The sequence below is a fragment of the Cajanus cajan genome, chromosome 3 (genome assembly GCF_000230855.2).
Source record: "Cajanus cajan strain Asha chromosome 3, NIPB_CcT2T_4, whole genome shotgun sequence".
NCBI classification, from domain to species: domain Eukaryota; kingdom Viridiplantae; phylum Streptophyta; class Magnoliopsida; order Fabales; family Fabaceae; genus Cajanus; species Cajanus cajan.
This window is the reverse complement of record NC_138519.1, coordinates 32,529,203-32,551,742: the sequence shown is the minus strand read 5'-3', so window position 1 is coordinate 32,551,742 and position 22,540 is coordinate 32,529,203. Positions and strand designations below refer to the sequence as shown.

At 33.6% G+C, this 22,540-nt stretch overlaps 1 protein-coding gene across 2 annotated transcripts; it reads right to left on the bottom strand.

Moving 5' to 3' along the window:
* Window positions 1-913: 913 nt before the first annotated feature.
* LOC109809190 (phragmoplastin DRP1E) lies at window positions 914-8,489 on the bottom strand. 2 transcript variants are annotated; one of them, XM_083070836.1, is made up of 17 exons: window positions 8,400-8,482; window positions 8,192-8,335; window positions 8,018-8,081; window positions 7,814-7,921; window positions 7,196-7,297; window positions 6,178-6,228; window positions 6,019-6,080; window positions 5,607-5,697; window positions 5,455-5,519; window positions 5,145-5,339; window positions 4,946-5,065; window positions 4,778-4,848; window positions 4,471-4,696; window positions 4,336-4,386; window positions 3,864-4,241; window positions 2,768-2,893; window positions 914-1,341 (listed from the first exon to the last, which is right to left on the bottom strand). In XM_083070836.1, exons 2-17 carry the CDS (start codon window positions 8,333-8,335, stop codon window positions 1,213-1,215), a joined length of 1,983 nt encoding a protein of 660 aa, XP_082926962.1. In that variant the 5' UTR covers window positions 8,400-8,482; the 3' UTR covers window positions 914-1,212. The 2 variants fall into 2 exon arrangements, with proteins under 2 accessions (XP_082926962.1, XP_029129368.1); XM_029273535.2 differs by lacking the exon at window positions 2,768-2,893 and having other exon boundaries at window positions 8,192-8,489.
* Window positions 8,490-22,540: the final 14,051 nt, after the last annotated feature.

Below are 22,540 nucleotides of genomic sequence, written 5' to 3'. Positions count from 1 at the left end.
CGTTGCCGTGAACTTGTAATTTTCAACGAGACTTCGAAATTTTAAAAGTCTTCTAAATTGGTCGTCCAACACTTTAATGGAGATCAAACATCATTGGCCCCAAAAACATTAAATTTAACCTTAATTGAACATGTTCACTAACACTTGTCATGAAAAAATTAAAACAGTTTTTTTTTCTTTCTTGACAATCAAAATTAAAACAGTTTTAAAAATCTGATTTATAAAATACAAAAATTAACAGATATGCGTATGCTGCTTCACTATTCATGAAAAAAGTCAATCAAGATTTAAAGACTATCTTGTCAACTGAGAAACAGGGGCACCTTGATGTTTACTTGGGCTTAAATTAAACAATCGATACCACGCACTTCATATTTTGGACGGGACTGAATTTTTCAAAGTCCTCTAAATTGATCGGTATTCAAAAACTTAAACATGGTTGATAACTTAAAGGGAAAGCAAATAATGTTAATTGAATATGTTCTCATTAATACACCTGACAATTTATTGTTTGTTTTATAGACTCTCTTCATAAAGTAAGACAAATTATGCATGACTATAGTAAGTTAATATTAGATATTGGTCTTATTTTGTAATCCTTCTCAGATATCAAAATATAAAATTAAATTATACAAAGATATTATGATTTGCAAAATTACACAAGAACATTGACATAAAAGATTAGGTCAAATCACAATACATTCTCAGTATTTAGGCAGTTTGAAAAAATAAGCATGAAAGCTCCTATCTCAAAAGTTCTTAGTTTTTATTCCACAATAAGAAAAAAGGAATGGGATGCAGATAGCAAGGCCCGAACTTAACTGGATTCCCGAACGGATGACCTGACCTATTTCTACGCTTATGTGACGTAGAAGAGTTCGTTCAATCAAGTTGCCATTCATAATCATTAATATTAAAAAAAATATATAAAAAAACTGTATTTTAATTTTGAATAAAACAATACATTATGTGGTATCTATGGTGTACAACTCATCGACAAGAAACAATAATTAGCTCCATCGCCATCCTACGATACAGAGAGGAATATAAAATGACTTTTTTTTTTTTTTTTGTGAACGAATATAAAAGTGTGAAGAATAAAATAATAGACTGTAAAAATGATATCTGGGTCTAGCCAACCTAGAATCAATCGCTAACAGCTATATATATGTATAATACAAGGCATCGAAGAAAGTCCAATGACAAATAAGCTCATCGTCCCCAAGAAACAGAATCAATTTCATCCCTAGCTGCTTTATATAGTTCAAGCCTTTTAGCACATTGTTGCCTCCTCTCCATCAAGGCAGGGTCTTCATCTAACAACTGTGATAGTTGTTTAGCCTGCACCACCATTAAAAAGTAGATAAAATCTAAACGGGTATTATACAAAATGAAATATACACGAATACATAAAATACATTCCATATGTTTTCATAGATACGCACTTGCTTAGGGTGAAGGGCAAAGCTCCCGAGGTTATAGAGTTCAAATCAAGTATACCTCCATAAAATGTACTTTAATCACATCTTTATGCAAATATTTTGGCTATTGATCCAAATAAATTCTATGGAGCCACTAGGTCAAGCTAGAGGTAGGAGGATGAAGTAGTTTGCAGACTTACAATGGGGGCAAATGCCTCCACTAAGATTTTCCACTTATTTTTTATTACATGAATTATTATATTTTAATTGCCCTCACTATTAGGGATGGCAAATATACCCGTACCCGCGGGTAATACCCGAACGCGTCCCGACTTTGACGGAAAATACCCGGTTTGACCGGGTATGGGTACGGGTACGGGTAAAACCCGATATATTAAATCGGGTACAGGTACGGGTACAGGTATGTACCTACCCGCCCCGTACCCGTACCCGTACCCGTCCCCGTTCCCATTTTTAATTTAATAACCACTTTCAATTTAATTATATTAAAGAATTTTAATATTTTTTTATGTGTGATTATTTATTATAATATGAGATAAAGAAATAACCTAATTATAATTATAATATAATTAAAAAAATAATTTAAAAATATTATATTTTAAAAAAAAAAAAAAATTTGACGGAAACGGGTACAGATACAGGTATACCCGATACCCGACGGGGACGGGGATGGGGATGAAAATCACATACCCGAGGGTACGGGTACGGAGACGAGGATGAGTTTGGCTCGCGGGGACAGGGACGGGTATCATGAAACCCGTACCCGCCCCGCCTCGTTGCCATCCCTACTCACTATATCTCATATACTGTATATTAGCGTTTTTAGTCACTTTTTATTCTAATAAATAATTTCCTTCACTTTTTTTGGTCAAAATTATTTTTAAATTTCCTATTATAATATACTGCATTTTTTTAATGAAAGCCCCATTGCTTTATTTTTTTAATAATTAAAAATAACTAGGGATGACAAATATACCCCTACCCTCGGGTAATACCCGAACCCGTCCCGACTTTGACGAGAAATACCTAGTTTGACCGGGTACAAGTACGGGTAAAACCTGATATATTAAATCGGGTACGGGTACGGGTATGTACTTACCCGCCCCGTACTCGTACCCGCCCCCGTTTCCATTTTTAATTTAATATCCACTTTTAATTTAATTATATTAAAGAATTTTAATTTTTTTATGTGTGATTATTTATTATAATATGAGATAAAGAAATAAGCTAATTATAATTATAATATAATTAAAAAAATAAAAAATATCATATTTTTTTATATAAAATAAAATAAAAAAATTGACAAGTACGGGTATACGCGATACCTGATGAGGACGGGGATGAGGATGGAAATCATATACCCGACGGGTACGGGTACGGGGATAAGTTTGACTTGCGAGGACGGGGACGGGTATCATGAAACTCGTACCCACCCCGTCCCGTTGCCATCCCTAAAAATAACATAATTTAGTTCAGTAAAAAAGGTGGCTTTGAGTTTTTTGTTTTTGTTTTTTTATTTTAATTTTTTCAAATCCTTATAATATGGCGTGTTGTATTTGTTTTTGTTACTATTTTATATTTTAGTTAAAAATAATTGTTAAATAAACTGTTGCATACCAATAAGTTGTTATTTTGAGCAATACTGAATTCAATTCATTAAGCAACGTTATAGGTTCAAGTTTTATAGATGGAAGAAACATGATAGGGAGAAGCTTCATACTAAAGGTGAATTTTCTGACAGAGATTAATCATCGACAAAATTACTGAATATTTCATATTAATAACATGATATAAAAATAAAAAATTGTTTCATAACAAAAATAATGAGATGTAACAAATAATGAATAATAAATAAATAAATTATCATATAAGAAATAACATAATTAAAAAATTAAGAAAAATAATTGAGAAAACGTGATAATATATGGTTATAATAAAAAGGATTATTACTTTTTAACATTACAAATTTATACATTTGATTGTGAGTTGTTCTCATAATATAAAATTTTTGGATTCGTCATTGATTTAAATCTTTGTGTCATTATTGTATTTTCAATTGATCCAAAAAAAAATTCTATTTATTTATTATAGTTTATATTTTTTTGATGAATTTATTATAGTTTGTATAAATAAGAATTATACACAAACACCTTAAGATATCCCTTTGGAGGTATATCAGTATATCAAACGCAAATTCAAGGGAAAAATTTTCCTTAATAGCAAAGACATTTAATTTGCATCATGTAGAAAAAAGACTAAATTGTATTTTATTTATTAGATTGATTCCAAGAGTATTCCATCATCGCCCAAAAGAAGTATAATCTTTTTGTTACCAAAAATGGTAGAAGTTAAAGATAAAGTTGAAATTGTAATTGCTAAGATAGGAATGCGTTTTATCTGAAAGCGAGAGCGAGAAAGTACCTCTTTCTTCCCAATTTGTGTGTAGAAATGGTTTAGCAATGACATTTTTGCTTCTCTGACCTGACAAAAAACCACGGCCTTTGGAATAGTGTTCCTGAGAGTGTCTGACACCATACCGATATAGGAAGATACATTTGATCCAATCCTTCTGTAATGCCCTTCTCCATATCGATCGATATTTGGGGTAGCTTGATTAGCTGGATTTCCAGCTTTCTCCATTTCTTGAGGAAGTCTCCGAAAGAATTCCACAGTGAGATATGAAGCTTCCATGTCCACAAGTCGAATAGCTGTCTTCTTACTCTCTTCACGGAACCTCTCTAAAGCCTCATTTGTAGCTGCAGATATTTCGGCTTGAAGAGTTGGGAAACGTCTTAGTTCCTATTCAGCCACAAATTCATAGCTTATTAGTTATTGACTATTCTAGTATGACTTCATGAACAGAGTTGCTATAAAATAAATCCCCAAACTCTACCTGAGTTTCAGCTATTGATTTCCTCACAAGTTCTTTTAAGACAAAGTGGACCTACATTCAAATCACAGGAATCGAGCTTTAACTCTTGATGTCAACTTAAAACAACAAAAAAGGAGTGCAGCAAGTCATACTTACTGCATCAACTGAAGCTTCAGCTGGACCCCTAAAGTAGCTGAGAGCTCCCTCAATCAGGCGCCGGTAACCTTGCTCTGGCGCAATTAAGTGAGGCTGGTAACCATCTGCCTCTGATACCACTTTCCTTACATTTTGAAGAGAAAGATGTCGGTCAAATGGAAGCTTCCGTAAAGCAGCAGGAAGCTGATTGTCAAAGACATTATATATCCTATCTCCTCCTGGCCGCCTATGACAATAAACAAAAGGGTGATAAATGATAACGTAACCAAAGAGACCTGTAAAAGACATTTTCTATAGCATATATTACCCTCCATCTAAATGCTCCTTGAATATCCGATCAAATGCACGGCAAAGTTCTAGGATGGTGTATAGTCGGGCCTACAAGAGAAAGGATAGTTGAAATATTCTTCTGCAGGATATTATATAAAGAAGAGTTTACCCTTTCAGGAAATAATTGCAAATGTAAACCACTCACCCCAGCATCAACAGCAATTGGCCTCCCAATATGATCCATCTCTGATTCAAGTTCTTCAATAGTTTTGTTTATCAAAGATGTTATATTAGGTATACGCGCCCTAATTACTGATTCCAAATGCTACAAAATAGTTAACATGATTAAAATAACGCATTATTTCATCAAAGACGGGTAAGGAACAACTTCCTGAAAAACAAACCTGTGAGAGAAGTTTTGCAAGGTATTCGGAACCCATTTTATTGGCTAAATGCCCATAGTCAGGACTGGTTTCAAAATACTCACGCTCCTTACGTCTAGCAACAATCATATCAACATTTTTATTGATATCTGCTTGGGATCGATTTACTATACCAACCCAGGGATGTTGCAAACGGTAAGATCTACCTTCAAGGACCTTATGAAAATAAAAAAGGGTAAGATAAGCTAATTATATGGTTATACAGGCACTAGTCAAACTCGTCATAACCACTGCAGGACAGGAATATGCTAGAGGGAGAGAGATATATTACATCCAACGCATTAGTTCCTTTGTCCATTAAATCCAGCTTTGTCAACACTCCAAATGTCCTCTCACCTGAATTGTTTATAGACAAGGATTTCAGTGACAATGACTCGAGCAAAGGTAATAAATAAATGATCATTCCGTAGAAAATTTAAATACCTGAGGGATCCACCTCCCTTGAAAGTTTAATAGCATCAGAAGTTGCTATGTCTTGGTTGGCTGGAGATATTGCCAGTATAATACAATTAGGCTGTCAAAGAATCAAACATTGATTAAATGCTTAAAAGAAAATATATGTATATCAAGCCATTACCACTTGCTGACTAATTTATTTTTAGTAAAAACTTCAACAAGGTAATAAAATGGTAATCGACTACCCATCACCTATAGAAACAGAGAAAGGAATTTTGTTTGGAAATAGGCAGTTTAGGACAGCAAGTCTGCAATCTCAATGAAATATATATAAAAGAAAAGAATGCATTAAATGAAATTATGATGCATCATTCAATCAAATTATTCAATCAGAAGAGTGAGGAGACATTAAGACAAATAAAAAAAAAACTTCTTTCACCTTCTCAACATAAGATCGAACCATATTTTCAATGTCTTCAACAATAGTCTCAGGCTGTCCCTCTGTAAACGACAGTTGTTAATCAGTACAAACTAAAAACAAGTATCACATTATACAAAATAAAATTATTTACTGTTAGAAATTGAATGCAAATTATACCTATAGCAACTTTAGTCAATCCAGGTAAATCAATCAGTGTTAGGTTGACAACTGGTCAAACAAACAAACAAATTGAATTAGGAAACACACATAAAAATTGAATCACTAGTCTCATTTTATTCCACATAATTATACATAACAGTAATAAAAGTGAAATAAACACAGACAATTAATAAATAGAATAATATAAATTAAGGACAAAGGCTAGTCCTTGGTAAATTCATTCCATTCTAGTCTCCAGTAAATTCAGTTCTTTAGGTTATTCTTCATTCTTATATTAGTTAAAGGACAGAAAATGGTTCCCTTATTAGGTTTTCAAAATATGTAGATTGGTGATACTCTATTATGATTCTTCCCTTTGTCATTCTGTATTTTTTTAAGTCATCCCTAATCACCCAGATTTATATCGTTTGTTAAAGTCTCAAGATTTTCCCTGAGTCTCAAGATTTATATCGCTTTTGTCCTTACTTAACTCTGTTTGCTTATCTTCAAATGCAGATTGGAAAGTTTGTGGACCTTGGATTCCTCTGGTTCTTACAATTTTGGATACTTCTTCCCGATCCTTAATGCTATGTCTGATGGTAACTAAGGAGGGAATAATAATGATTCAAGGGTTTAAAGATTTAGAAGGATGACTAAAGATGGCCCCAACATTCTCACTCTATCTTCCCCACACCCCTTGGGGAATCTTACATTTTGAACAATAGGTTTTGTTGAATTCCATACAACGTTCAGCCAATGATTATCTTGAAGGAGATTACTTAGAAGACAAGTAAACAGATTAAAGGAAACTGTTATATTGATTAGCAAACTAATTGAGCTATTGTACTTTGTTTTCTTTCAATATGAAATGAAAAATACTATTCCCACTGTTTTGCATTCTTTTCTCTATTTCAATAACAATTATCCTTTAATTCAAAAATAAACAATAAACAACAGAAGTATCAAACATGAGTTTACAGCAAACCACCTAATAAAGATTTCAGAAATTAAAAAACCGATAACAATTGAAGCGCACCATGTGGAGAATAAATACTTAGATGAATTGGAACAGGAGATATTTGTTTTGTCCTTCCCGTTACTCTATCAGTTTCATTTTGAATTTCCTGCCGGACAAAAGCTGCAAAAGTAAAACCAAATCTTAAAATTTAAAAAACATTTGAACAAAAATAAATAAATGCACCAGTAAGCCAAGTAGGTAGCAGTACAACGATGGCATGATAAATTGCTAGTAAACTTCTATTACATCAAGATAATGAGTAATGACAAAAAACAGTTAAATAACGTTGCTAACGAGTCTAACGGTAAAGCCTAAAATCTTACCCCCCCCCCCCCACAATTATAGGGGGTCACAGACACACGCACGCACGCAAAAGAATTGAAGCATTACGGAATCAAATAATGCCATCAATTACAAAACCCAACAAAATCGAAACCAGAATTAAAATTGTGTCACAACCAACCATATACAGGGGAAACAAAAAAAAAAACCATCCTATCCCTATAATTAGCCAATAATATATACACTACAACACAAGCCTCAATTAAACTTATCAAAAGCATCAACACCCGAACCGTTAATTAGTTAATAGTAACATGAAATATATTATGCACCAAGCAAAGTCGATTACATTACCATAATCGGTTATCTTTCTCCCTGGCATGTGAAGAAACTCTGCATACTCCTTCGCTTCACCGTCAACCTTGTGAAGCTGCAACACCAACGGACGCCTCGTCACAATCCCTGCAATTCAAACTCAAAACTCAAACTCAAACTCAAACTCAAACTCAAATTCAAATTCAAATTCAATTCGTAACCAAATAAAAAAGAAGAACTAACCGGATCCCCTGGGGAGAAAGTCACGTCCAACGATACTTTCCAAAACCGAAGACTTACCCGAACTCTGCATTCATTTCGACAAATAAACAAAATTCAGAAAAGGAAAACGGAAAACTGTTCTCGTATTCTACTAGTTCCACGACGGAACGTGTTAAGGATAGCGACGGCGGTGACCTGGCCGCCGACGACGGCGACGGAGGGAAGAGCTTCCCAGAGCGAAGAGAAAGTGTCGTTGTCGGCGGCGCCGTAGTCTCCGAGCACGGTGCACGCTTGCTGGATTCTGTTCACCAACCCGATCAAGCTCTCCATGCTCGTCATCTGATGATGATGATGAATTGAGAAACCCTAGAGAGAGAAAAAGGAGAATTATAGAGAGAGAGACCTCTTTGACAAGTTAAGTTATGTGAGGAAGGAGACGGTGGAGGGAAGGAAGAGTTCAACGTTCTCACCGCTGCTGTTTCTTACTACTTTCTTTCACCTTTCAACTATTATCTAATATATATATTTATTAACCATAATTTAATGTATTATTAAGGTTTAAATATATTTTTAATCTTTTAAATAAATTTCTTTTTAATTTTTAAATTTAAAATTATTATTTTAATTTTTATAATTTTTAAAAATTTTATTTTAATTTTTATATTTTAATTTTATTAAAAATTTATTATATAAAATTTATTTATTAGTGTTTTTGTTAGTAAAAATAATTGATATTGTATAATTATCTTTATTTATTTATTGATAATTTAGGAGATTAAAATAAAATTTTTAAAAATTATAAAGAATAAAAATAATAATTTAAAATTTAAAATTTTAAAAATAAATTTATATTAAATTTGAAAAAAAAAACATTTAAATTTATTATTAATTATCAAATTATGCGGTGAATTCAACAAAAAAAATAATTATACGGTAAATTACTTGCTTAAATAATGTTGTGTATTTAAATTTTTAAATAATTACTGCAATATTATGAGTTTTGATGGTAATAACTTTTTACTAAATTCTTCTTTTCTATTATTTTTGTGTTTTGTTAAAAAAGAAAAATGTTTGAACGTTGAACGTTGAAAATTCAGAGTTGGGAGTCATTGTCGTGATATCAGGCAATGTCTGTGTGTGTTGGTCCGCATTCGTTTCAAGAACAAAGGAGGCGGCGCCAATTTTCTATCCATTTCAATATTTCGTTACTTGACAGATAAGTGATTCCACAATGATTGAGAAATATTTTATCACTACTTTTAATCATTTAAAAGTATATTGTTTATATTATTATTATTATTATTATTATTATTAGTTACAAGAACCAGTTTTTACATACTACCTTTGTTATTATATAAAAGAAAATTCACTTTATTGTTTGTGCTTTCTTGTAAAATTCTTTTTTAATTATCTCATATTGATTATCTCAAACAATTCTCTTTTATTAACATTATTAATTATTAGGTGAGAAGCAATTAAGTGGAAGCCGTGATGATTAATTTCAAATTGTTAATGAGAAGTTTGAAAAATACAGTTCAAATTAATGATAAATTTAATGTTATTAATTAAATTAAATATTTTTTTAAAATATAAATTAATTAAAAGAGTCTTGTGTATAGGATCAAAAGTAATATATTTTTATTTCAACTTTGTTATAAGTATTAACTATTTCTATTGAAAGCTGTTAACACAATGATTGATTATGTTTTTATTTACTATTAATCTATTATATTATTATTATTATTTTATTATACATTAGTTTAAATTTTAAACCCTATAATGAATATATATATATATATATATATATATATATATATATATCCTTTTTATAAAGATAAGAAAACGTATTTCTTAAAAAATTATATATTTGATATTCCTTTTATTTTATTTTGTGATTCAAAAAGTATATAATACATTTAAAAAATATATAAATAACTCAAACCTTAGATTTTAACTTTTCCTAAAATTTAAATATTAATTTAATCTTTTAAATATCAACTTGTATTAAAACGTGAGGTAACGGAAGTCAAAGACAGACAACGATATTTCTACTTTTTTAGTTTCTAGAGTAATCAAAGCATTGCCTTACCGGTTGGAAATGATTTTTTTGCAATCTAGTTTCTAGAATAATGTAACGAGTGAAATAGTAATACATCGTTGTTGGTGAAAAAAGGTTTTCAACAATTAATCAATTAAAAAATTATAATTTATATCATTTTTAAAATAATTATTATAAAAGTCAATAGATTTATTAAATTATGATTAGATGAATGTCGATGTATCACTATTAAGTCATAATAATATACATTATTTTATTTTAATAGAAATAATTTCTCAATTAAAAATGTTTTTCTTGTTGAAAAGAAATTAATTAATGTTTTCTTTACAAACAATGACTTCTTAATTTATATATTAAAACAATTTAATATTTTGGTAATCTTTTCAATATTTAAATAGAAAAGTCACAAATAGTAGATATTTTTAATTGTAAATAATCTAATTTGGTGAGACTATTTTTATTCGTATAAATTACAGTGCACTACTAGAAAAATATAGAATTAATAGTCACTGGATTTAGATTTATGTTGTTGCTATCAAGGCCTTTCAGCTAATATAAATAAAAAAATAAAATAAAAATACTTAAAATAATTTTTGAAAGAAAATTATTTATTACGATAAATAATTTTTGTTACGTAGAATTTTTTTGAAATGAAAACGTATTGGAGTGTGTGTTTTTTTATTTTAGGCAAATTTGAACTGAAAACGCACAGCCTTGGACGTTTTCAGTCCAAATGTCCAAAATTTTTTGAATAGACAGAATTTTTAAAATTGAAAAAGAATTAAATTAAATAATACTTATTTTTATTATTTTATTATATTTTTTTTGACAAAATATGTATATTGCAATATTTATTGTTTAATGAAATTATGTGTAAAAAAAATATAATGTTGATTTGATAATATTACACAAACAAAAAATTAATATAACATTTTAAGAATTTACATTTAGTTGTTCAGCTATACGTGGACAATTTCATCTATTATGACCTTTAATACGATAATGTCCACAACGCTGTCTATGTTGTGACTCTGTCCAATCCATTTCGTTGGATGTACAAGTTTATTTTGGTCGTTCTTTTGCATGCAACTTTGAGCGATTAGGAACAATAAGGGTCTTGACTTGGTTGTATGTTGGCATCATTACTAATTGGATACCATTGTCCTGATAGGTGCTCAAACCACCTATGTCGACGATTAAGACCTCAACCTTCACGTCAACCTGCCCTAATATGCTAAGTAACCACCAGATCTAGCTCATGTTATGATGGAGGTGGAGCCGGTGTAGAAGGGTAAGCAACCTTATGCACCTTATGATAAACCTCCAAACAACTTGCGATGTTCTCCCTCATGGCAGCCAAATCAAAAGCATCTTTATGCTATGGACTGCTATCGTGGTAAATGTGCTCTAACACATCAACCTGAAACAAGGAGTAAAAAAATTATAGTTTTTAATAATTAACATAGATCCATAAAATAAATCCTTCATTTAATAGTCAAATAAAATTATACTAACCACATATTCATTCTTCGCACTACGATGCGTCATCCATCGTGGAGTATGTTTTTTATACCAAACCATGTACTTAGAGTTAGAACTTAACTCTGGCGTATCATATACATGTTGTGTCCATGCATGGTCCAATCGTGATTGCCACTCCTAAACACATTGAAAAGTGTGTAACACTCCAGTCAATATCATCCTTGTCTCGTAAAGTAAGATTGTGTAATTTATCAGCATGAATTGGATAAGAAGGAATGTGTTGTTGGACCATGCCAAATTGTCGCATTACACGATTTAGATAATGATACTCAACACTACTACAAAAATACTATTCTACATCGCCATATCTACATCAGTTTAAGTAAAACCGATGTAAAAGAAAAACGCGGTGGCATTTGTGTAATTAAATAGAAAATGTAAGCATGTTTACATCGGTTCTGTAACGAAACGATGTAAGTATGAAGTATTTTACATCGGTTTTGGTAGTGACCGATGTAGAATTCAAATTCGAAAGCTATACTATATTGTTAGTGCTGGTGACCGATGTAGAAGCGATTTACCACGCACGCAAGAAGCAAGCTCTCAATAGATTGCGCGTTCTCTCTCAACTCTTTCACAGACACGTTCTCTCTCAACCCTCTCGCAGGCTCTTCTCTTCACGACAACCGACTTTGACGAACGGTGCTCTTGCGCGAGTTTCAAATTCACAAACGCTCCTAAAGGAGCTCTCCCAAAACGTGTTGGCATTCTTGCACGAGTTCGTCATCGAAGGCAACATTTGCAACGTGTACTTGTTTAGCGTTGTTCACCTGTACAAGGTATTTTTTTGGTTGATGATGCATTACAATTTTTTCAACCCAAATGAAAAATTAGGGTTTCTTTTTCTATTGATCTATTGCTTATTGATTGATGGTGAATGGTGATTGTGGGTTTTGGGCGACGCTTGACAGGAACGGGGCCATATATTGTGCATTTGCTTTGAAGAAATTGAAACAGAGGTAATAGTTTGATAACTCGTCAGTGCTAATAAAATTTGTAGAATGGTAGTGAATTTCATATTCATCTAGTGGGATGCGGCTATTGTTGTAGTGATTTTTATATTGATATTGAATGGTTCTTTTGAAAGCCCTGTTATGTTGCTGCATGGCATTGGAGATAGTTTGTACTCCAGTTTGCATCTTTCTTTTCTGCCTTTAAACAACCATTATGAGGTTTTCTTATTCTCTGTTTTATCGTCTAATTACTGACATGTGAGTTGTTACTGGTTTGGTGCATTTTCTTTCACTTGCATTAAGTTCCTTCGAATTTGTACCTTCTTTTGGATCCAAAGACTCAGTAGTCTCATCTTTACTTGAAGTCTCTACATGTGCCAATTAAATGCCATATACTTTTACACTAATCTACATGTGTGTTAGTGTTTTAGATAAATATAAGAACAGACAAAACTGAAAAACGAAGTACGTGTTATTACATATACTATGGTCAAACAAAACGAAGCCTGGTTGAGCTATACAAAGTATCAGATGATGGTTGATCAAGCATTAAGACTAAGCCTGATCAAAATCCAGACGAAAATACAACAAATACAAGACAAGGCATACTACCAGTCGAAGGTCAACAAAGTATCAGACAATGGATAACACAAGACGAAGAAACGTTCCAGATGAAATTAAAGTCTTCCATCTTCACAACTGACTAGACGGAAGGAAAAGTCAAAGTCTACTTCTCAAACGGAGACTCAAATTTGAGATGCATTACCAGGTGCAGAAGAAGAATACTAAAAAGCGTCTGAAGTCTACTATTCACAACAAGAGATATCAAATATCTTCTACACTCATAGAAGAGCACACGAAGTCATCAAATTTGTGAGAAGAAAGAAGAAAGATAGACAAACGTGTATCCATAAGTCAAAGCATGTGTGTGTCATAGAAAGTACACCTACTTTTCAGAAAAAGACAACGCCTCTACAGCTACAATGACGGAGAGAGAACAGAAATACCTAGGTTATGATTGAAGTCAAAAATAGAAGTGAACGAATTACACAAAAGACTTCACGTAACACAGATTCAGTAAGTAAACATTTAAATGCAAGAAAAAATGCATTAAATGAAAGATCTATATGGCCATGAATGAACTACTATCTGCGCCAATTGGAGGTCCGCTCCAACGGACACTTTTAAATTTAAACAACGAGCAGATTTATCATGAGGCTATAAATATCATGGCTGTGACACCCTTACTACCCCAACACATACATTGTAATAATGTAATTAAATCAAGAAAAATAAACTTTCAAAGTTGGTAAAAGGGTTCACATAAAAACCTTTAGAAACATTCTTCGATATCCAAAATATTTTGAAAATGAAATTTGGAAAATAAAACATAAGAGATTATAAAATGTTTTCAAAATAATAAGTACAACTCCATTTACAAATAAATTCCATGTCCTAGAAGTCCTCTGCCCCGATGTCACAATATCAGAGCATACCCATAACTCAATTGTTGGCATTCTAGATGCCACTCAAAGCCAGATCTTCCTCACCTAAAACATCCACAAATTATACGGTGAGAAAAGAAAACATCTATATGAAAAGCACACAAGAAAAATCCACAATATCGTCTCATCATAACTCATTACTTATTAAAGTATTTACAAGCATTTCTATCTATCCTAATTCTATCAATCATGCAACATCTTCACATCACAATTCACAATCACACCAATCCATCACAAATCTTGCAATTAACCCTATTCTAAGGTCACGCCTGTAGCATCTCTTGCTCGAGGTCGTGCCACCCCCGACATAAGCATTAATTGCCTCACACATCCCACCCTATGCCAAGGTCACGCCTGTAGCATCTCTTACCCAAATTCGTGCCACCCCCGACATAAGCATGAGAAATCACACATCTTACACCATGCCAAGGTCACGCCTACAACATCTCTTGCTCGAGGTCGTGCCACCCCTGACATAAGCATGAGGAATCACTCATCCCATACTATGCCAAGGTCACGCCTGTATCATCTCTTGTCTAAGGTCGTGCCACCCTTGGTCACAAGTGTGAGGAACCACAATCACATTCACATCCACATCTCAATTCCACAATACATACACAATCCACACAAAATAGTGGTTCACACACCCTTCAAGTAATTCACCATGAATCCTCATCTTCATCTAGATCATCAATTTTACCAAATCATGTAATAATAATATTTATAATTTAATATAAAACCATATTAAATCGCCAATTTAATATAATCTTAACCCAAACAATAAAACCCCCAATTTTTTCAAAACCTAACTCACAAGAACTTTTCTACAAATTCGTTCTCTCTCCCAGATCATCATTTGTACATATTATTAGCATATTTCTAATCCTCAATACATATACAGTCTAATGAAATCATTAATTCCTCAAATAGAAATAATCCAATTTTTCAAAAACCTAACTTGCAAGCACTTTTCTATAATTTCGTTCTATCTCCTAGAACATCATTTTTACAAATAAATCATATATTCGTAGTCCTAAATATATACAGAATCACATAAGACCAATATTTTTTCAAACAGAAATAATTATAAAATTATTCATAATCCTAAGGGACTCTTCCTCTACCCAATTCCCTAATGTAACTCTACATATAAATAATCCCATTTTCTCCCGTACCTTGATAAGTAGTAGCTGAACCTACGCAAGATCTGGTTGGTCTCCCTCACTGGGTTCCCCTCAGTCTGAAGCAGAAAGTAGAGGGAAAGAAGAGAGAGCAGAAGAAAATAAATCAGAAAATGAGAGGTGTGCTTTTTTGGAGTGGCAGAGCACTCTATTTATAGGCATCAGGCTTCGCCGGAACGGCCCATTCCAAATCCGAAACGGCCCGTTCTGGACCCTTAACTCACGACTAAAAATCACATCCAGAACGGCCCGTTCTAAAACCAGAATGGCCCGTTCTGGGATGCATTTAATACTCACAACGGTCATATTTTGGAACAGCCCGTTCTCAATTTGGGAACGCCCTGTTCCAATTTTGGAACGCCCTGTTCCAATTTGGGAACGCCCCGTTCCCATCTAAAATTTGTAGACAATTTTTGTATTTTGGAACAGCCCGTTCCAGTTTGGGAATGACCTGTTCTGGGATACAAAATCACTCTCATTTTAGTCGTTTGGAACGGCCCGTTCCGATTTGGGAACGACCTGTTCTGGGCTACTAAATGACCCCTATTGGGCCTTTGGGCCCTCAAATAATCTGTGAAAATCGGGCTTTTACAATGGCCTAACAAGAGAAGAAAGAAGAAGAAAAGCAACGAGTAATAAGAAAAAGCGAATGTAAAAGCCAACTTACATCTCTTCCTGTACAGTCTTGTATATTTGTGTAAATCTAAGATAGCTTATCTTAGCGAGTGTTGAGACTATCCTATCCTCTCTGTGAGAGTAATACACACACTCAAAACACATATCTCTGTAAAACTAAGGTTGCATACCTTAGTAAGTGTAGAAACCATATTATCCTCTCTGTGAGAGTTATACACACACTCAAAACATCTATCTGCTGTAAAGCCTAAAGAGGCTAGTTGAAAGAATACTTAAGGAACCAGAAGTGGTTTAAGAATACTAGCGCTGACGAGTGAAGTTGGCGATCCAGGAGTGGTTGATAATACTTGGGGAACCCGAAAGTGGTTTAAGAATACTAGCGCTGACGAGTGAAGTTGGCGAACCAGAAGTGGTTGATAATACTTGTAATCCGTTGTGATTAGTAGAACTCTTCGGTTGTAGGAGACTGGACGTAGCTCAGGTCGAGTGAACCATTATAAAACTCTTTGCATTTTTTTATCTATTTCTTAGACGCAATTTTGTTTAGTTGATATATCATACTGAAAATTTCATCCACTGCTTATTTTTCATTGTAGCTATCTTTAGACGAAAAATACACTTTCTTAACTTATTATTTTAAGAAACATTTTTCTTGTGCAGACGATAAACTCTCAAACGCAAAATCTTTTGTTAAGCCAACCTTGCACAGTTTTTAAGTGTTCAAAATAATATTTTTATTAGACAAAAAAGAGTCTCTTTGCGAAAACGGTTTTAAAATTCGTTCGTTCACACACACATTCAACCCCCCTTCTGTGTGTTTTTCCGCTAACTTCACATATGTACCTGAATGATCAACAAATAGGAAATCACCAATGATTCATAGAATAAACGCTTTAGTAAAGCGTTCCAATTGCTCTTGGCTATGCAAATGCTCAAAAATATCAAAAAAGTGGTTGTCGATCCAATTTATCTTCAACTTGCCACCATTCAATACATTAGATGAGGGTGAAATTCCTAATAGTTGTTCCACCAAATGAACCTAGTATCGTGTAGCAAATCCAGCCACGTGCTCCTCATCAACCTTCAACCCAAATATAATGCCAACATCCTCCAATGCAGTAGTACACTCGCTGAAGTTCATGTAAAATGTATGGGTTTTCAGTCTCCAATGTTGAACTAGTGCATGTTGGATCCTGACCTCAAAAATTTGGTTTTTAGATGGCTTGTTCGACTTCCGTTTTAAAATTCTCATCAACATTAGAATGCCCGATAACTAGACTAATCTTCTATCAATGATTTTGAAAAAGTTCATGGAGTTGCCACTGATATTTTGTCCAAAACATTAGAAAAAGAAAAGGTTTTTGTATTCAGAGTTGGATATAGGAGTCAATTACATGTGGGGAAGGTGTTAGGCACCCCACAACACCTAAAATTAGTACTCTATGATGCATTTGTTAACAAAAGAAAGTGGAGATTATTATTTTTACCCCATCATTATGCATACATATAGTAATGAACTATCTACATTATGCTCTATTATAAGGAAAATAGTAAATTAAAGTAATAAATAAAAGAGAAAGAAATTTTGGAACCTCCAAAGCAAGCTTTTATAGAAGAAGACTAAAGGTGTTTTGTAGCGACCTTCTCACTCTACAGAAAATTTCTCTAATACTCAAGGACAAAATTTTTAACTAGAAACTCTGAAATCTCTGCCAAAGGGATGAGGGATCTCTTAACCAGGCTCTCAATGAGTATTTTTACTCAGAGTGCTCTAAAAGGAGTAAAGGGGGGGGGGGAGAGAGAATCAAGTACGGGGGAATGGGGGGCTATCACATTTAAATAGGTATTAGAGGCATGGAACAACCATTCTCTACCTTAAAAATACATTATAAATAGTAGCTTGGAACGATCGCTCCTGTTCTCAAGCCATTTTGCCTGTTTCTTGGTTTTTCTACTCTGAAGTGTCTTCCAAAGGCTTCCTGCTCCATCTTGACGCGTTCTAGAGTCTTTAATGTTGATGGAAAACCTAGGTGAAGAGGATTGATATTCTTCACCTTAAGCTTGCTTTGGCCTCTTGATCTTGTCCTTGAAGATTGCTTGACGCAAATTCTAGCTGGAGTGAGGCTTGATGACGAAAGAAATAGAAGGAAAGGTGCACCAAAGCAAGGTGAGTAATGGATTACTCACAAAAATTTACTCAATAATAAAATAATGAATATCACAAATATTTAATTCATAACATATAAACTATAAAATAACAAATATAACTAAAAAAACATATATCATAATTAATCTTTTATTTAAATAGTAAAAATATATACCATATAAATAATCACAACATTTCATTATTTCTATACATTAACTATTTAACTATACATATAATATTTAACAAAACATTTCCTAAATAATTAAAAACTCACATACATATAATATTTATACAAAATAAATGTTGTTACTAACATTCAACTAACTTGTGCAAAGAAAAATGCTCCAATGAAGAGGATAAGAATAATAGAACAATAGCAACAAGAATTTCTTTTAACACACTTAAGTGAAATACTGAATTATGAAATATCAAATATGAGAGAGATGATTTTTTTAATGGAGAGAAAAGGAGTATGAATGAGAAAATTTAGAATTAGACGAAATTGTGGAATGTAAAAAATGAGAGGGTGGATGACGTATTTATAGGAGGTAGAAGAGGTAAAGGGCGAGTAGTTTTGAAAATTCAAAAAAGCAACCCAAAAATTCAAGTTTTGAGCTTCAAACAATATGTGCAGCCCCCCTTGCATTCTCGTAAACGCACATTGCAACCAAGCGCACAAGGTGGTTTGCGCCTTATGCGCATGCCTCCTCTTTCTGTTCAAACACGCCAAGCAATGGGGACCGTTCAGTGACACACAAAACGCACCCCCCCTCCTCTTTCTATTCAGACGCGCAATGCGCTCCCTGATGGAGGACCATCCTTGGAGCTTCATGTGGGACTCATCACTAGGTCCATGGCTAGGAGATTGGAAGAGGATAGGGGAGCTAACACCTCTAGAGAGATGCTTCTTATGGCTAAAGAATATTGATCATTCTCCTAAGCCTTATTAGCATAGAATTTATTTTTGTTCCTATTTTGCCCTTGTCTTTAATTTTCCCATTTTTACCCTTGTATTTTAGGTATCTCAGACATTGAATTTATTTTACTTGTATTTTTCATTTTACCCTTATATTTTGGGGTGTCTTAGTCATAAGATTTATTTTTACTTGTATTTTCCATTTTACCCTTGTATTATGGGGGTGTCTTAGATTATAGGATTTTATTTTATAGTTAGGGTATTTTATTAGGGTAGGAAACTAGGCCTAGACATGTTTTTTGGTGGCATTAGATTTATTTTTGGGCATGGCAAGGCTTAGGCCCAAGTGGAGGGCACCTAGGTTGCATGGTCTTACCATGCACCTAGATGTAGCTTAACTTGTTAAGTCAGATGAAAAAATTCTCAGCAAAGTTTTGAATGAGACAAATATAATACATATTGTTATTTCTAACATGTGTGTTAGTGTTTCAGAAAAATATAAGTACAGACAAGTTGAAAAATAGAGCATGTGCTACTTCTTATACTATAACCAAGATAAAGGAAGGAAAGCTTCAAGCATCAGACGGAAAGGTCAAACGAAGCCAAGTCTAGCACAAGAAAGAAAATGATCAAGCTTCTGATGAAGCACATTCAAGAACGAGAAGAAGTCCATACAGACCACAGAAGAAACTTCTTCAAGTACCAGACGAAGATTAGTCAAGACAAAACATAGCACGAGGATCAGATGAAGCAGAGTCAAATGCAAAATGAAATATGACATGAGCACTAGACGTAGGTGTGTCAAGCACAACATAAAGCACAACATAAGGATTCAGACGAAGGCTGGTCAAGAATCAAACAAAAGTCAACTACATATCAGACGAAGGACAACATAGACTGAAAAGCATTCCAGATGGAAATAAAGACTGTCCATCTACAATATTGACCAGACCAAAGGAAGTCAAAGCATTAATGACATATTCTCAAACGAAGATCAAGTCTTGAAATGCACATTGACTACCAGACGCAGATGAAGACTATCATGCAAGCATTTGAAGAATCAAGTCTCAAGGGACAATTCAGGTATCGTTTACAATCATACAATAAGTCTCAATATGATCGCGTGCTAAAAGGAAAATAAGAAGAAAGAGAAATGTAAGCCCAAAAGTCGAAGCATGCGTGTGTCAGGAAAAGTACATTACCTCTTCAGATAAAGACAACGTCTCTACAGCTACGATGACCGAAAAAGGACAAGAAAATCCTAGGTCACAGTTAAATAGGAAGTAACATTTAATGCAAAATCAAGTGCATTAAATATAAAATCGAACTAGTCATGAATGACTACATTCTGCTTCAATGGACATTTGCAACGGGCAAATTTTACAGAGGCTATAAATATGTCATGGCTCAAAACCTGGAAAGGTTGGTGAAAGCCCAAGAAGCAACGAAACTAGAGACAGAGCATACACAGTCAAATGTACAATATTATTGTATTTATCTCTATAGACTAAGGAATTCTAAGTGTAGCTTAGGAACATAAACCTTAACGAGTGTAGTAAATCTTTGTATCCTCTCTATGAGAGTAAACCACACACTCAAAACAAATTATCTATCATTTGTAAAGCCTGAAGAGGATAGGGAAAGAATACTTGTATAAGCCTGGAGAGGCTTGTCAAAAAATCCTCACTGTGAGCCTGAAGAGGCTGAACAAAGAATATTAGCACTAATGAGTGAGGTTAGTGGGTTAGGAGTGGTCGATAATCCTCACTAAGAGCTTGAAGAGGCTGAACAAAGAATACTAGCGCTAATGAGTGATGTTAGCAAACCAGGAGTGGTTGATAATACTTGGGGACCAGGAGTGGTCGAAAATACTGACTAAGAGCCTAAAGAGGCTGAACAAAGAATACTAGCGCCAATGAGTGAAGTTGGCAAACCAGGAGTGATTGATAATACTCGGGAACTAGGAGTGGTTAAGAATACTCACCGAGAGCCTGAAAAGACTGAACAAAGAATACTAGCACTAACAAGTGAAGTTGGCGGGCCAGAAATGGTCGAAAATACTCGGTAAACCAGAAGTGGTAATAATACTTGTACTTAATTGAAAATCTAGTGGAATCGTTCAATTGAAGGAGACTGGACGTAGCTAAGTCTGAGCGAACTAGTATAAAACTCTTTGCACTATTTTACTCTTCTTAGACACAAATTTATTTATTTGGTATTTCATACTGAAAATCTTACTCACTTCTTGTTTCACACTACAACAGTTTTCAAACGGAAAACATCTCTTGTTTAACTTATTATTGTAAGAAACACTTCCGAGCAGACGATAAAGCTTGTTGATACAAAACTCTTTTAAACTTTATATTAAAAGTAAACGTAAGACATGTCTTGAGTTTGGAAACGTCAGTATGAAACATGAAAAAGTTTTTTATGCAAAAAGATTTCCTTAAACCTTCACACATATATTCAACCCCCCTTCTATATGTTTTTCCTCTAACTTCATAACCAAACCCAAAGATTCCATCCTTGGCCACCAAGTAGCATCTAGGGTTAATTTAGGTTATTTGAAGTGCATTTGACTTGCATTACTTGGCCATGCACTCTCAAGTGTAACCCTAAATGTATCCTTCCTTCTATAAATACCCTAGGCTAGCCTCCTTGTAAATACTTTGGAATTTATAATATTGAGTGAGCCTTGTGCATTAATATTTTCCTTAGTCACTCTTGGCTAATATTTGGCCAAACCCTACCTATCTTCACCTTGAGAGAAACCCTAGAAGTGGCCTTCATCATCCATGGAGTGAGCCAAACCCTAGAGTGCCTTCCCAAGCCTTTCATCAAACACCTTCTAGCCAACCTCCATTTTCATCATTTCCTCCATCAAATACGTCAATCTCGAAGAACTTGATCCAAGGAGTCAAGGCTTCCTTCACATTGGTCACCATCTCTCCACCAATGCTAGTAAGGATGCCATCATGTGATATCTAGAGCCAATGGTTTTTCAAGGGTAACCTCTAGTCTTTTTGTAATTCTGGTCATGTCTTTGTGTGTTCTTGATTGTCTAAATTGTTATGCTAAAGTGAGTCATCATCTTGCCATATTTTCATGATCCATAATCCTCCTTTCATGTGTTGATTCATGCCATATCTTCCTTGTGAATCATCTTGGTATTTTTAGGCTTTCTTTTTTTGGTTTCTACCATTTTCTTTTAAATTTGAGTTGCTGGAAAAATTTTGGCTGCACAATATAATGATGATTTTTATTTTATAATCCATTGGATTTTTTCATAAACTTGTCTATTTTGAAACTACCTTGAAAAGCATTACAAATATTCATGATTCATCCTTGAAATGATCAAAATATGACATGCATGCCACTTGTTTGATAAAATGACCGTGAGTCTTTGATGTGCCTTAGAGAGTCAATCATGCATGCTAATTAGTCCTAGCATGTTCTATACCACTTAAATATCATGTGTGATTAAATTCTTTGCACATACTTGCTTAAAAATTTTCGGCCATTTTTGTGTATTTCCTTGTGTACTTGATATGCCTATATATTGTTTGATGATTTGAGCATGAGAGTGACTTTTATGTGCATATTTTT

Bases quoted from the DNA above. Each gene is read 5' to 3' on its own strand.
- LOC109809190 (XM_083070836.1), bottom strand. From the start codon at position 8,335: ATGACGAGCATGGAGAGCTTGATCGGGTTGGTGAACAGAATCCAGCAA. The intron at 5,520-5,606 runs GTATTTAAATTT...TAAACAATTCAG, and splicing joins AAGGGAGGTGGATCCCTCAG to GTGAGAGGACATTTGGAGTG. The intron at 4,387-4,470 runs GTAAGTATGACT...ATTTGAATGTAG, and splicing joins CTGAAGCTTCAGTTGATGCA to GTCCACTTTGTCTTAAAAGA.